Genomic DNA, 17,359 nt, shown 5'->3' with positions numbered 1-17,359 from the left:
CTATGTGGTGTTGATATTAGGATAATGCTTACTCTATAGGATGCTTAGAAGTTTTCCGTTTTCTCAAAGAAACTGTAGAGAATTGGTATTGTTTATCCTTTGGCTGGTAGAATTCACCAGTGAAATCATCTGGGACTTGTGCTTTCTTTATAGAAGGTTTTTAAGTATTGACTTAGTTTCTTTAATAGATACGGGGCTTTTGAGGTTGTACGTTTCTTATTGTGTGTGTCTTCATAATTTATATTTTTCAAGAAATGTATTTCATTAAGTTATCAAATTATATGGGCATAGAGTTTGAAGTACAGACAACCTTTACGGTGGTACAGAAGCAATACACATTGAGTAGTAACTGTACTTCGAATTGTGAGTGTTGGCATGTCACACGATATGTTTATGGTACTGGGCAACAGCAAGCCAGAGCTCCCAGTCAGTCATATAGTCTCAAGGGTAAACAACCAATAACGTTTACAAGCGTTCTGCTATCCATATAGCCGTTCTGGTTTTCAGTTTTGTTATTGTTGTCATTGTCATTGCTGTTCAGCTGCTAAGTCGTGTCTGACCCTTTACGACCCCATGATGCATGTAATTTCTTCCCTACTAAACTGAAAGGTCACTGCAAAAAGGATTTGTGCCTTCCATCATTTTTGTCATTTATCTTTATGATTCCCAGCATTGCCTAACATGTACCATTTTGGTAAGTATTATTAATAAATAATTTATATTTATTCTGCTTCATTTTGTCTTTAATTTAAAAGTGGATCCTTCTAAATCAACTCCTTCATCATGTTGACTTATAAATATTTGTGTGGATTTTATTTAAATATGAGTAGAGGTCTTGAGCACATCTGTTTTAATCCTGCTGTTGGGATTAATATTTATGAATATTTGGGAAATAACAAATAGTTTTAGAGTTGATTAGAGGCTCCTCATTATACTGGTATGGATAAAGGTATCTGAATTTGCATAAATATTCCAAGGAGATTCAAGATATTTGGAAGTTATTTGCATGTGAAATAAGCATTTTGATTTCTGCTTCTAGAAGTTAAATAACATGAATCATAATATGGAAGATGATTCATAGATCAAAAATAGGCATCAAATAAATCATTGTTCTGTCACAGTAAACCTACAAGGAGAATAGTATGTATCTGTCAAGTCTTAAAATCTATGTCACAATTTCACAAAGCAGTTTGATTATATAAAGTATCTTTTTAATAGTATGTTAACAGTCAGATTTGTGCCATTTCAAACAAGTGATACGTTAAGCGTAGAATCCTTGAGATTTATTGGAAAGACCATTTTTTTCTGTTTCAGAAAATTATAGAATTTTAGAGTTACAAATTTTACCTGTACAATTATTGTCTTCACAGTCATCCACCCTTAGTATTTTCCAGTGATAGGACATTCTTTCTCACAAGACATCCATCCCATTCTACTGTTGAATGGAACTTATGGTTTAAGAAATTATTCCTTGCTTTAAACTAAAATCTGCTCCTGTTTTCTAAAGCTTCTATGTTCCCAATGTTACCTATAACTTCTGGTATTGTGGCCAATGCAGAAGTTAAGCAGTTATAAAAATAACTTAAGTTTTTTTTAACAGTAACTCCCATGTCGGGCATCCAGCAGAATGGGATAGGGCATAGGTAGTAGGGCTACAGCTGCTCTTTATACGAGTCTCCTGAAAGCAGATGTTTATAAATCAGACTGTGACATTGCTAAGCCTAAGCCATCACCATTGTGTAGCATTACTCCTCCGCTTTAGTTTTCTTTAATTCAGTATCATTCCATTTTAAATTTGGAAATAGTGATGAATCCTCTTAGTTTGAGAAAGCAAAAAGACATCTTTTTCTTACGCGTCTCTCTAACGAGCTTCCATGAAATATGCCTACTCTGTTGAGAGATACCATTGGGAAAACAACCAGTGTACAGCCTTGAACTCATTGCAACTGCCACATGTTTTTCATTGGCTCCTTTGTATGACAGATTACTCTCAAGAGCAAATAATTTGCAGCTCTTTTCACATTGTGTAAGTGTTTTTATTTTTAATGAAATGTTGTGATTAATAGCCTTAGTGTAACTGCTGTTTCCCCATTGAGTGTAAATGCCTCATATGAATGTCTTTAATCTGAAGGAACAGTTGTTTTATTGGACTCTTGTTTTTCTGTGCTTCTCAAGATTTTTTGATTGCTTTGTTTGAGGTATCTACAGTGAGGGAAAATGAACCTCTCTATTTGAATTGTGAAGTAGGACCCAGTAGAGAAATTTTAAGGGTGAACCCTGAGATACTTGAACATTCATATATACATTTTTATGGTAATTTCAGAATGGGACAAGTACTTATGGCAATTTTGATTTGCTTTCCAACAGCAGTTATAAAAATAACTTACCTCTTTGGCCCACTGGTTTTATGGTGACATTACCTTATAGATAGTATCTGAAATGCCAGGATAATTTCACTAAGTCTTTTATTTTATTTCTTTTGGCAAACCAGACTTAAAGTTTTTATTTATTCAATCACTGAACAAATATTTATTGAATGTGTAGTAGATATTAGTTCCTGCAAAGGAAACAAATGAATACAACAATTAATGTAAAAGTACATAAATGTTTCTTATAATGATAAGAGCTTAGAAATATTTTTAATACAATGCTTTTTATTATAGCAGTACTTCTTTGAAAGAGATATTTATTGTAAAAACTTAAAGTACTTGGAAGTTATACTTCTGGCCATGCCAGGGTAGCTAGTACTGGACTGGCTTTCCTCATGTAAGCAGCAAGAAAATTGGACTAATTATATGAAATAAATGTTTCTAGACATCTGAAAATATGCAGGACAATAATCTCTAAGAGATGACACCCAGCTTTCTTCCTGGAAGCACTTCCAGGCTGGAGTGCAGTCTCAGAGAGCTAAGGAGACAGAGATCAGAGTTTAGGGCTAGAATGATAGTGGACTTTGTGGGGCAGGCTGCTGGAGAGAAGAGAGATGTGCAAAGAAGCTCAGGAAAGCTGTACAGGGTCCCCATGAGTCTTCTACTAAACACTAAGCTGCACAAAACAGACCAAATTCTCCGTGGTCCAGGCAAAGAACGCCTCTAAGGAAAAAATAGTGACTAGGAATAAAACTACCATATGACTCCAGCAATCCCACTACTGGGCACATACCCTGAGAAAACCGTAACTGAAAAAGATACGTGTACCCTGATGTTCATTGCAGCACTATTTATAGTAGCCAGGATGTGGAAACAAGCTAGATGTCCACTGACAGGTGAATGGATAAAGAAATTGTGGTACATATAAACAATGGAGTGTTACTCAGCCTTAAAAAAGAACACATTTGAATCAGCTGTAGTGAGGTGGATGAACTAGAGCCTGTTATACAGAGTCAAGTAAGTAGGAAAGTGACAAATATCATATATTAATGTATATATCTGGAATCTAGAAAATGATACTGATGAATCTATTTGCAGGGCCAGGAGTAGAGACTCAGACATAGAGAACAGACTTTGGACACAGTGGGGGCAAGAGAGAGTGGGTTGAATTGAGAGAGTAGCACTGAAATATATACTTTACCGTATGTAAAATAAATAGCTAATGGGAAGTTGCTTTATAACAGGGAGCTCAACCTGGTGCTCTGTGACAACCTAGAGGGGTGGGAAGGGGTAAGAGGTGAAAGGGAGGTTCAGGAGAGAGGGAACATATGTATACCTATGGCTGATTCATCTTGATATATGTCAGAAACTAACAAAAGTTTGTAAAGCAATTATCCTCCAATTAAAAATAATAATTTTTTTTAAAAAGAATAGCTACTGGAAAGCTGAAAAATTACTAGAGTATACACAGAGGTGAGAAATGTTCACATTCTATTCAACCAGAGTAGAGAGAGACCTCATAAAACATTCCAGGCACTCAGCAGATACTATAAAAAGGCTGTATTTTGAGAATAAGGCAAATACAGCTCTAAATTCAAGGCCTCTGGAGAACCATACTAAAAGCTTAAAACACACCTTGATAGGAACAAGTTGGGTTAACTGCCTGCCAGAACAAAATTCAACACTCTACTTAAAAAAATGACCAAATTTAAACAAGCAGCAGGTAGCGTACACAGTATCTGACATAGAATCAAAATTACTACACATGCCATAAAGAAAATGTGAACCACAATTTGGAGAAAAGTCAATTGGTAGAAAACAAACCCAGAAATGGAAAACATGGTGAAATTAGCAGACAAGGAATTTAAAGCAGCTATTATAAATGTATTCAGATATAAAGGAAAACAGGAACATCATGAGGGAACAAATGGTAGTTCAGTAAAGAAATGGAAATGTGTAAAAGAACTAAATGAAAATTCTGTGGAAAAATATGACATCTGCACTAACCCTTGGAGGAGCAGAAGTTTGCCAGAATTAAGGAAAACCAATGATGCTTACAAGTATAAATTTATCTTTTCGACTGTCTTGTTGAACTATGCCTAAAGGCTGACATAAGTTAATACCAATATAATCACTATTAACGTAAACTCTACACAGATTTCATCCTGCCAATTCAGGAGACACAGGTCTGACCCTGTTTTCCATTAAACTTTTTGTGCAAATATCCTGTTTCTCAGGATAAAAAAAGGATAAAGTTTTTTGAGGGTAAAGTTTTTTAACTGCTGAGCTTTAGTATAGAATAATTAGGTAGCCATGTGTTCTGTAACTGTTGCTGAGAACTCACCAGGTAGCAGTATTTGTAAGTCTTCTCTGCTTCAGTTTATCCAGAGAATGATCTGGATAAATCTTCAGATCTTCACTTCACATCTTCACTTCAGTCTCCTGCAGAGTGATAGTAAGCCTGCCTGGTTGCCAACCTACTGGAACTTGTTGAGCCAGGGAGATAGGCAGTTCCAAACTTTTTAGTATGTGGTCTTAATCCTTCTGATGGTCTCCTGTGAGCCCAGAGCCTCTTTGGTTTGGTTTGTTCTGAATGTAAAGCTCCATTTTTATGGGTGAGTTGGAGATTTTATAGCTCCTAAGGCCTCTGCCCCCTATATCACCACTGTCTTCTGAAGTGCTGCCAGTTCCTCAAAGTCAGTTGGTTTGAGTCTTATCAATCTGTCCCTCTGGAGGCACTTAGATTGACTTTGCTCCATTAATTAATTTACTTCTCTCTCCGTTTTTGGTTTTGTTTTGTTTTTCGTATATTTTGGGTTCAGATTGCACATATCTCTGAGTTTTATCCAAAGTGGAGTTTGTGTGTCTATTTCTTGTCCTGTTTGCTGCTGTTGTTTTTTAATAAAGTGGTAGACACAAAGATGTATTCAACTCTCTGTCCTTAAACTGAAGCCAAAATAACCATCTTCTGTCAACTTTCAAATTTACAAACCTTTGGCTCGGCATTTTCACTTATAGGAATTTATCTTACAGAAATGTTTATACATGTGCACAAAGATATGTGTATAGGAAAGTTTACAAAAACATTATCTATAGGAGCCTTAAATAATTAACCAACATAAATGCAAACAGTATAAAGAAATGAATAAAATTGTGATATATTTGTATTAAAGAGTAATATGCAGCAATTGAGAATAATGAGGCCTCTTTATTATACTGACGGGAAGCTCTTAAAGATATATTATAACATAGAGTAGATTGGAAAGTAACGTGGTTGGTATAATTTCATTCTCATACTTATGTGTACATGTAAGTGTATTATGAAAAGGAAGATTTTTGGAAGAACATGGACCAAAATAAGGGTGGTATTTTGGAGATAATGCAAAGCGAAACTTTGATTCTTAAGATACTTTGTATATTTATGTATTATATAAGTAACTTTTACAACAAGCTTATTCATTTTTATTTTTAAATGAAAAATGTGAAATAGATTATCTACTGAAGTAGTTGAACCATGACTGGAGGTTTTCAGACAGGGGCTCTTGTAAAGGCTCTCGCTGCTCAATAGTATCTCAGCTATCACTTGGGTTTCATTTAGTTCAGGATTGCCCAACCGAGATCCCTGTTTGTGGAAAAAGAGATTTCATGATCGAATAAGAAATGCTAGGTTAACAAACTGAACATGTTTCTTTGCTACAAAATTGCTGAGTCTTTAACATGTGATAAGCATGACCAAATATGATTATTTTCTTTTTCTGTGGCATACTTGTTAACACTCCCCCAACTCTGGAACTATACTTTCATTCACATTGCTGTTATGTTTGGAGCAATAAGCACCATGTAAATCTGACTCAGTTCTGTTCAGTGTTCACTGAATTCTGAATAATGCTGCTATGAATGTTCCTGGGAAATACAAATTAAGTTATTCCTTTACATATGGAAATGCAGGGCTGGCAAAACAGACATTTTCCCCAATACGTTCTTAACTTTGGAAGGAGGTTCAGAAGATTTTTAAAGAAGTTCTAAACCTAATCTATTTTCAGAGAAAGATTATGCAAAAGGAACAAATTTTTAAAACAAATTTTTACAAAGTGAAATTTCCAAAGAAAACTTAAACGTGCCTGCTGCAGATAGTTCGCTTGGCTGGTATAAGTGGGTGTCAGATTAAAATAACTGCATCCACTTAACTGAGAGCAACATGCCCAGCACTGAATTTAATGATCTCTACCTAGAAACAGTTAAGTGCATAGACCTATAGGCAAAGCTCATAATTATAATCTACTAAAAGTGATACTTTGTCAAGGTCTAGTGTATCATTAAACTGGAACCAATAACCATAGTGGAACTGGGTTTTCTTCCTCTTAATATGGTGTATTACATTCATTTCTGGATATTAAACTAGTCTTCAGTTCCTGTGATAAATTCTACTTGATCATGACTTATAAACCTCTTACTTCAGTTCAGTTCAGTTTAGTCGCTCAGTGGTGTCCGACTCTTTGCAACCCCATGAATTGCAGCACGCCAGGCCTCCCTGTCCATCACCAACTCCCTGAGTTCACCCAAACTCAAGTCCGTCGAGTCAGTGATGCCATCCAGCCATCTCATCCTCTGTTGTCCCCTTCTCCTCCTGCCTCCAATCCCTCCCAGCATCAGGGTCTTTTCCAATGAGTCAGCTCTTTGAATGAGGTGGCCAAAGTATTGGTGTTTCAGCTTTAGCATCAGTCCTTCCAATGAACATGCAGGACTGGTCTCCTTTAGGATGGACTGGTTGGATCTCCTTGCAGTCCAAGGGACTCTCAGAGTCTTCTCCAACACCACAGCTCAAAAGCATCAATTCTTCAGCGCTCAGCTTTCTTCACAGTCCAACTCTCACATCCATACATGACCACTGGAAAAACCACACCCTTGACTAGACAGACCTTTGTTGGCAAAGTAATGTCTATGCTTTTGAATATGCTATCTAGGTTGGTCATAGCTTTCCTTCCAAGGAATGAGCGTCTTTCAATTTCATGGCTACAATCACCATCTGCAGTGATTTTGGAGCCCAGAAAAAACCTCTTGCTATGTTCCCAAAAATGGGTTGCTAATATTTTGTATCTGTGACAATGGGGGATGTTGCTCTGTAGTTTTCTTTTCATGTGGTATCTTTATCTGGCTTTTATATCAGAGTAATACTAACTTCACAGAATGAGTTGAAAGTGCTTCTATTTCTGAAAGAGTGGTGAAGGATTAGTACCAAGTCTTCTTTTAAATATTTGATAACATTCACCAGCAAAATCATCTGGACTTGGGCTTTTCTCTGTGGGAAGATTATTATTTACTAACTAAGTTATTACATAACTCTATCCAGATTTTGTGTTTCCTCTTGAGTAGCTTTGATAATTACTCTCTTTCTGGAAACTTTTGTACTTTTGTATTTCCTTTAAGTTGTCTAATTTATTGACATAAATTTGTTCACAATCTCTCTCTCTAGTCCCTCAGTTGTGTCCGACTCTGTGACCCCATGGACTGTAGCCCAGCCGGCACCTCTGCCTATAGAATTCTCCAGGCAAGAATACAGGAGTGGGGAGCCGTTCCCTTCTCCAGGGGATCTTCCCGACCCAGAAATTGAACCTGGGTCTCCTGCATTGCAGGCAGATTCTTTACTATCTGAGCCACCAGGGAAGCCACATATTCCCTTGTGATTTTTAGTACCTGTATGGTTGGTAGCCTTATTCCCTCTTTGATTTTTTGTTTTGGTAACTTACATCACCGAAGAAAGCTGGGTCATGGTGAAGAATTCTGACACAACATGGTCCACTGGAGAAGAGAATGGCAAACTGCTTCAGCATTCTTGTCTTGAGAACCTCATCAACAGTACAAAGGGGCAAAAAGATGCGACACTGAAAGATGAACCCCACCCAGGTTGGTAGGTGTCCAGTATGCTACTAGAGAAGAGCAGAGAAATAGCTCTCAGAAGGAATGAAGAGGCTGGGCATCCACGGCGCTGCCCAGTTGTGGATGTGTCTGGTGGTAAAATTAAAGTACAGTGCTGTAAAGAATAATATTACATAGGAACCTAGAATGTTAGGTCCATTAATCAGTGTAAATCAGAAGTGGTGAAACAGGAGATGGCAAGAGTGAAAACTGACATTTTAGGAATCAGTGAACAAGAATTAAGGGATTCGATCTGGTAGACAGAGTGCCTGAAGAACTATGGACAGAGGTTCGTAACATAGTACAGGAGGCAGTGATCAAAATCATCCCCAAGAAAAAGAAATGCAATAAGGCAAAATGGTTGTCTGAAGAGGCCTTACAAATAGCTGAGAAAAGAAGAGACGCTAAAGGCAAAGGAGAAAAGGAAAGACATACCCATTTGAATGCACAGTTCCAAAGAGTATCAGAGAGAGATAAAAAAGCCTTCCTCAGAGATCAATGCAAAGAAATAGAAGAAAATAATACAATGGGAAAGACTAGAGGTCTCTTCAAGAACATTAGAGATACCAAGGGTACATTTCATGTAAAGATGGGCACAATAAAGGACAGAAATGGCATGGACCTAACAGAAGCAGAAGATACTAAGAAGAGGTGGCAAGAATACACAGAACTATGCAAACCCGGACAACCATGATGGTGTGGTCACTCACCTAGAGCCAAACATCCTGGAGTGTAAGGCAAGTGGGTCTTAAGAAGCATTACTACAAAGTTGGTGGAGATAATGGCATTTCAGCATCCTGGAGTGTAAGACAACTGGGTCTTAAGAAGCATTACTACAAAGTTAGTGGAGATGATGGCATTTCATCTGAGCTGTTTCAAATTCTAAAAGATTATGCTCTTAAAGTGATGCACTCAGAATGCCAACAAATTTGGAAAACTCAGAAGTGGCCACAGGACTGGAAAAGATCAGTCTTCATTCCAATCCCAAAGAAGCGCGATGCCAAAGAATGTTCAAACTATCGCACAGTTGCACTCATTTCACAGGCTAGTAAGGCAGTGCTCAAAATCCTTCAAGCTAAACTTCAACAGTACGTGAATTGAGAACTTCCAGATGTACAAGCTGGATTTAGAAAAGGCAGAGAAACCAGAGATCAAACCGCCAACATCCGTTGGATTATCATTTAAAAAGCAAGGAAATTACAGAAAAACATCTGCTTCATTAACTATGCCAAAGCCTTTGACTGTGTGGATCACAACAGACTGTGGAATTTTCTTTTTTTGGAATTTTCTTAGAATTGGGAATACCAGACCACCTTACCTGCCTCCTGAGAAGCCTGTATGCAGGTCTATAAGCAACAGTTAAAATCAGACATGGAATAACAAACTGATGCAAAATTGAGAAAGGAGTATATCAAGGCTATATATTATCACCCTACTTATTTAACTTATATGCAGAGTATATCATGCGAAATGCTGAGCTGGATGAATCACAAGCTGGTATCAAGATTACTGGGAGAAATATCAATAACCTCAGATATGCAGATGACACCACCCTTTGGCAGAAACTGAAGAGGAACTAAAGAGCCTCTTGATGAAGGTGAAAGAGGAGAGTGAAAAACGTGGCTTAAAACTCAGCATTCAAAAAACTAAGATCATGGCATCTGGTCTTATCACTTCATGGCAGATAGATGGGGAACAAATGGAAACAGTGACAGACTTATTTTCTTGGGCTCCAAAATCACTATGGACAGTGACTAGCAGCCATGAAATTAAAAGATGCTTGCTCTTGAAAGAAAAGCTGTGACAAACCTAGACAGTGTATTAAAAAGCAGAGGTATCACTTTGCCAACAAAAAGTCTGTATAGTCAAGTCAAAGCTATAGTTTTCCCAGTAATGTACAGATGTGAAAGCTGGACCATAAAGAAGTCTGAGCACTGAAGAATTGATGCTTTTGAACTGTGGTGTTGGAGAAGACTCTTGAGAGTCCCTTGGACAGCAGGGAGAACAGACCAGTCCATCCTAAAGGAAATCAGTCCTGAATATTCATTGGAAGGACTGATGCTGAAGCTGAAGCTCCAGTACTTTGGCCACCTGATAGGAAGAGCCAACTCATTGGAAAAGACCTTGGTGCTGGGAAAGATCTAAGGCAGGAGGAGAAGGGAGCGACAGAGGATGAGATCGCTGGATGGAATCACTGACTCGAGGGACATGAGTTTGAGCAAGCTCCGGGAGTTGGTGATGGATAGGGAAGCTTGGCATGCTGCAGTCTATGGGGTTGCAAAGAGTTGGACACAACTGAGCAACTGAACGACAACAACAACAACATCTTCCCTTAATTTATTAACCTTGTGTTTTTTTAAGAATGTGGATAAAATTAAATTTTTTCATTTGTGTTGAGGTATAATTGACAAATTGGCTCCCCTGAGAGCTCAGTTGGTAAAGAATCCGCCTGCAGTGAAGGAGACCTGATTTAATTCCTGAATTGAGAAGATCTGCTGGAGAAGGGATAGGCTACCCACTCCAGTATTCTGGCCTGGAGAATTCCATGAACAGTCAATGGGGTCGCTAAGAGTCGGACACGACTGAGTGACTTTCACTTCACTTCAGTTGACAAATAAATGATAATATATTTGAAGTGTGCAATATAATTATTTGATACATATACACTGTGAAAACATTCCAACAGTTAAATTAGTTAACACATCCTTTAACTCATATGGTTACCTTTTTGTATGTAAAAATGCTTAAGATCTATACTCTTCAGTAAGGTGAAAGCTTAGATAATTCACATGAGACTTTTCTTCTGATAAAGACATCTTAATTTCCCTCTAAGCACTGCTTTAATTGCATGTCTCCGTTTTTAATATGTTGTATTTTCATTTCATTCAGTTTAAAATTTTTTATTAATTTTTTATTATTTGTTAAATTTTTTATTTCTTGTGGTTTCTTCTTTGACTCATGGATTGCTTCATTTCCAAATATTTGAGATTTTCCCAGATTTCTTTGGATTCATATATTTGGGGGCTTTGTTGTTGTATATGCATTTGTAGTTGTTATTTTCAAAAAAAGAAATATGTAAATCAGTGATAATAGTGGGAGATTTCAATATCTTGCTCTCAAAAACTGATAACAATTAGAAAAAGTTAAAAAGAATATAGAGAACTTAAAACGATCCTCTCAGTCATCTTGGCCTAGCTAACATAGACTTTCCACCCAATGACTGCAGATACAGATTCTTTTTGAGCATATATGGGACAATTGTCAGGATAATCCACGTGTTGGGACACAAAACAAGTTTCAGTGTCTTTTTAAAGACTGAAGCCATAAAAGGCACAACAGAATTAAATTAGATATCCACAGCAGGTCTATTCTTTGTCTAGAGCTTGCTTTCCCTTGCTATAAAAGTGGTAAATCTCAGAAACTCAGTGATTTTTCTCTTATAACACCTAGTGCATATGCAGCCATTCGTCCTGGGCCTTTGCATTGCCTTCCTGGGATTTGCAGGCCGGGGGGGGGGGGGGGGGCGGGGACTGACAAAAAGAAGCAGGAGCCCCTGACCACTGCCATTACCCTGAATGGCATGACCACAGCTAAAAACTCCTATTAAACCCAGAGGTCTCTTAAGCTAAAAACTATGGTTGGTTTTAACACTCTGCTACTTCCTATTCCTAGGAAGGGTGATTTAGCCCTTTTAAATGTATTCTCCATATATAATACAGAGATACAGCAATAGTACCTATTTCATAGAGTTGTAAAGACTAAATGAGTCCACATAAAGAATCCTGATAGCTTGGATGGTAAAGAATCCACCTGCAATGTAGGAGACCCGGATGCGATCTCTGGGTCAGGAATACCCTCTGGAGAAGGAAATGGCAACCCACTCCAGTATTCTTGCCTGGAGAATTCCATGGACAGAGGCGCTTGGAGGGATATAGTCCATGGGGTGACAAAGAGTCAGACACGACTGAGTGACTAACACTTTCATACAAAGAGCCAGAGTGCCATGTAGGAAGTGCTCAATAAATGGTAGCTGTAGGGAGACTTTACATTGGTCTTCCTCTGTCCCTTCCCTTGGAGTATTTATTCTCACCGGCATATTCATTTAGACTGCCTCAGTTTAAAAGATTCCCTCATTTTCAGGAGGTGGTTTTCCTACTATTTCATTGAAATGAGGTCCAGAATTTTCATATTTTCCTGTCTGCCTCTCTTCTAACTTCCCCGTTAAGGTTATGACACATTTCTAATGAATTCCTTCATTTGAAAATTGTGAGATTAAAATTAAAATTGTGAGATTAAATGTGTACTGCAAGGTGAAGGATATTTTAGATGTATATTAGGAATGGGCTTCTAAAATCAGAAGTGTCCTGCAACAGAAGGGACATACAGACAAGCATTTGAACAGCAGAGCTCTGATTTGCCACTGCTTCATCTGTCCCATTGAGTCCCTGAAGTCTGCTAGCAGTTGTAATCTGTTACTTGGTAGTGAGGACTGTACCAAACAGATGGAACAATGTATTTTGTGTAAGCACAAAACAATACATATTGTGTTTGTGTGGCTTTGGGATTTGGGATTCATGATACTATACTGTTGTAATTAAATGAATTGATAAGATGGCAAATGAACTGAGTGAATTGAGGAAGGTTATCAAACTTCCCTGGGTATTGCCAACCACAGAGAGCAGACTTTAATGTTAGATTTCACTTGAAGATGTGACTTTTGAACTCCTGCAGAGCTAGAGGCATACACAGCTCTGCAGTGAGGTCACGATAGTCTGGGGCCCAAGGTAAGTGTAACTAGGCTCAGCCATACTACACACATTGTTCAATATTTGATAAAGTAGGAAAAAATACTGAGGTTCTTATCACGTATAAGACTTACACATGCAAAATTTGACAGATGTTGCATGCTGCCTTCAGAACTAAAGAAAATGCCTTGGGCACTGATGTGCTTCTGTGAGATGTCCTGTCCTCAGCTGTCACCTCCCTTTCCCTCACCCACAGCCATCATAGTGACCAGAAAGCCTGCTTGCTCTGCGGTGGTGTGTCTTGACTAGTGCCCATTAGTTTTCAGTAGTTACCCTTGGCCTGCATGTTAGCCTTCAGTTTAATGGCCTTTTTTATGTTCATTCATTTTATTTTATTTCCCATCGTGGTTTTGTTTATTTCTTTTTTGTTTTTTGTTTTTTCTGTTCTCTTTTTTAAAACCGTCGTGGTTTGCCCTTCATATTCCCCAATATTTGCACATGACAAGATGTTGCCATCCCAACATTACCTCCCACTTCACTGACCAGTGCCACTACTGACCATCTAGCACCAGCCACAGCTGGACCACTGCCTTCAGCCCCACGGGATGTCGTGGCCTCCCTGGTCTCTACCCGCTTCATCAAACTGACGTGGCGGACACCTGCATCCGATCCTCATGGGGACAACCTTACCTACTCTGTCTTCTACACCAAGGAGGGGATTGCTAGGTAAGTGCCTGTATGTCTGGAGCCAGTTGGCTGCATCTTGTCCTCCCAAGACCATTTGTGCCCACCCTGACTCTCTGCTGTGCAGAATCTGTACCAGCTTTCAGTCCAGAAAATGTGGTCACAGAGATACGTTGTTTCTAGTCGTAGGTCATGAAAAGTAAATCCCTAAACAGAGAAGGTCCTGGTGTTCTTTCCTGCCTTTCTGGGATGACTGGGGAGAGGGTAAATAAAGGTATTTAAGTAGAAATATTAAAATGTAACCAAAAAAAAATAATAATAAAATGTAACCAAGAATACCCTTTTTAATATGATTGAGTCAAGTACAACCTATAGGCTATGTCTTACTTAGAACTTTCAGATTCTAGAAATTAAGGGTGTTACATCTGCCTGCACCCTTAAGCAGGTGTGGGCTGCTGAGCTCAAGGGGTCTGCTTGATGACATGAGATTACTAAGTGACCCATTTTCCTAAAACAGTATTTTCATTACATTCCTCTCCATCCCCACTTCTTTCAGGAACTCACATTGCCTCTCCATTGCTTTTGGAGATTTTCCAGAATCACCAGGCTACTTCACTGCACAGTCTACCTGTATTTTATCTATCCAACCTTATTTTCCTTTAACCCTAGTTAACTCACTTTCTAATGAAACCAGTCTAATTCCTGTCACTCTGCAGCCTTTTTTCCCCCCGTTTTCTCTTTGGTCACGTTCCCCCTTTCCCGTTTCTCAACTACCACTATAAAATTCAGTTAATCTTTCTTGGCTCAGATTAAGCCCAGTGGAGCCCTCATAAATCTCCCTGTACTTTTTCAGCACATGTAGCTTTTCTCTTCTATGTATATTTGTGCCACTGATATTGGCACTTAGTTATGATAACACATCTGATACTGCCATAGTTGTTACTCTTCTGTTATTTTATGTGTGTTTATGTTGTTTTCCCAGGCAGTCATAGGCTCTTTGGGAGGTCCCACGCCACATGCTGACTGTGTATTCTTAACATTGCTGAGTAGAACCCTTCATTGTGCTGTTACTTCACACCAAAATAAGAAAGCTGAAATACCTGTTTGGGTTAGGGCTCTGGTCCATGCAGTTAAGCTTGTATTTCTACTAGGGTGCTTACATTTGATATATATTGTATTTAATACCAAACTGGCAAGTTCAGAAGGTACAGGAACCTTAGTCAAGTCAGTGCCCCTTGGGTTAAGACTCTGGAGATGCCTAAGTGAGTGACATAATCTGAGTCAGAAGGATCGCGCTGCTCACAGGGTGATGGAGTGTTCATCTGAACACTGCGGTGGATGTTTTGCAGTTACAGCGATAAGGAAACATCCTGCTGGTCACAGAAAGGCAAGGCATGACTGCCAAACAGCACCTGTCTTGAAATGTTTCCAGTAGACTTTCAAATCCCATTGCAAAGTCCGTGGGGTTTCACAGAAGGACAGAAGCTTTTAGTAATTCCTCAGAAGCAATCTTACATACATCACAGGGTCTTTGCTTCTAGTAGAAGGCCTTGTTGTTCCTTCTACCAGGATTGCATTTCCTTCGCAAACAACTGTCTGGCTTCTTGTCCACCATCCTCAGAAGGTCTCTTCTCGGGTCTTCCGTGACTACCCACCCAACACAGCCTCTTGGTCACTGTCACACACTGGGGCACTTGGTGGCTTGTTCCCAAGCCAGTTGTTAAGTTTTCAAGAAATTTTGCAAACCCAGTGATGACCTGGTAGCTCGAAGTTGGGCGTGGGGGAGTATTTACAGCGACAAGTGCTACAAAGCAGAGCCAGTTGTTAAACATGTTCCGGAACATCACTGTAACATACCACCGTGTCTTGTTTTTTAGCTTTTGTGTGTTTTTTTTTTTTTCCGGAACACTTAACACTCAGAAGTGTTCTCTTTTTATTAACACATTCGTTGCATTTGTCTTGTTCAGTAGAGTATCACCATCAGCTAGAACAGAGCCTGGCTTATTAGTAGCACTTAATAAATATTTGTTGAGTGAGTAATTTCAGACAGTGGAGAAATAATAATTATTCAAAAAATAATGTTGATAGTTAACCCCCATTTAGTAGAAGGAATACAAGTTATATCTTTGTGTATAACAATGTTATAAATGTATCAAAACATATTTTTTAAGACTTGTTAAGTATATTAGAAAAAAGTATAGAAATCATTTTTATCAATTAGCCGGAGCAGGAGGACAAGGCAAGTAGCAATATACATAAAGGAAGAGGATCCAATTTGTGTGTCTATCGTTGAAAAGATGGAAAAGTAAGAAAGCTCTGGCCTAGAGTTTTTGGTCAGAATTAGTAAGAGATTATAATAAAGTATAAGGAAGTTTGGAGCCAAGTGTTAAAATGCAAGTAAGAATCTGGACATGATCAATTAAGAAGGGACCATTTCAGACTCCTGAGCAAGTGTGCACATGGTTTATTAAACAGCTTTTATTAGCAGTCCTTGGCAGGTTCTACACAAGATTAGAGAAGAAGAGTGGTGGAGTCAGGGAGACAGATCAGCAGTAGTTAGGTTGATCTAAACATGTGGGGCTTCTTCCGTGGTGGGAAGTCAGTAAAGAATCTGCCTACAATGCATGAAACCCAGATTCGATCCCTGGGTTGAGAAGATCCCCTGGAAAAGGGAATAGCAACCAACTCTAGTATTATTGCCTGGAGAATTCCGCGGACAGAGGAGCCTGGTGGGTTACAGTCCATGGGGTCGTGAAGAATTAGACATAACTGAGCAATTAAACACACACACACACAAGCATATGGTAGGCCTGGATGGAGATGAGAGCAGTGACTTGCAACAGTAAATCTGGGGAATATTTCAATGGAAGATTCTTGGAGATTGTAGTAATAATTTTTGCTATTTCATTAAGATCATGATTTCTGAATAGAAGCAGTGAAGGAATAGAAATAACACCAAGTCAGAGACTAGATTCTATTAATTGTTTTATAAACAAAATTTATTTAATCTTTATAAGTTTACATTTTCTCATCTAAAAATTGAAGGTAATGTATTATTTTCATAGACAACCTTTCGATGTGAGGGTATACGCCACTGCCTGCATTTACAAATTCCCCTACTTCTTGCATCTGATAATTTAACCACCAGGGGGCACTGTGTGCCTTGGTAATGAGCTGTATGATTCTGTTGGGTACTCTGCTGCTAAGTCGCTTCAGTCGTGTCTGACTCTTAGCAACCCCATGGACTGAAGCCCACCAGGCTCCTCCGTCCATGGGATTTTCCAGGCAAGAGTACTGGAGTGGGTGCCATTGCCTTCTCCGATTGGGTACTCTAGCTTCCTGAAATTTCAAAGGGCCCTTCCTCTGCCATTTTACCTGTGAAATATTCACTTTTGTTTTCAATGCCTTTAAACAGCAGTATTTTCTATTAGCCACTAAGCGGAAGTACAGAGTAAGTTATTTCAGAAATTAATAGCATTTAGAATTGGGCTTCCCTCATGACTTAGCTGGTAAAGAATCCGCCTGCGACACGGAAGACCTGGGTTGGATCCCTGGGTTGGGAAGATCCCCTGGAGAAAGGAAGGGCTACCCACTCCAGTATTCTGCCCTGGAGAATTCCATGGACTGTGTAGTCCTTGGGGTTGC

General features: G+C 38.8%; 1 protein-coding gene across 12 annotated transcripts in view; it reads left to right on the top strand.

Moving 5' to 3' along the window:
• The window catches only part of NEO1 (neogenin 1), a 238,134-nt gene that overhangs the window by 160,027 nt on the left and 60,748 nt on the right, over positions 1-17,359 (top strand). For 7 of the 12 annotated variants that reach the window (XM_086322619.1, XM_086322617.1, XM_086322614.1 and 4 more), the window contains exon 8: positions 13,537-13,756. In XM_086322619.1, the coding sequence (XP_086178745.1) occupies positions 13,537-13,756 (220 nt within the window). The remainder of the gene's footprint in view (positions 1-13,536; positions 13,757-17,359) is intronic. The other 5 variants (XM_086322618.1, XM_086322616.1, XM_086322612.1 and 2 more) reach the window with 1 other exon arrangement.

Source organism: Bos grunniens, chromosome 10 (assembly GCF_055505025.1).
Source record: "Bos grunniens cultivar Pamir isolate PY7600 chromosome 10, Bosgru_T2T1.0, whole genome shotgun sequence".
NCBI classification, from domain to species: Eukaryota; Metazoa; Chordata; class Mammalia; order Artiodactyla; family Bovidae; genus Bos; species Bos grunniens.
The sequence above is the reverse complement of the archived record's forward strand: the minus strand, read 5'-3'. Positions and strand labels throughout refer to the sequence as shown.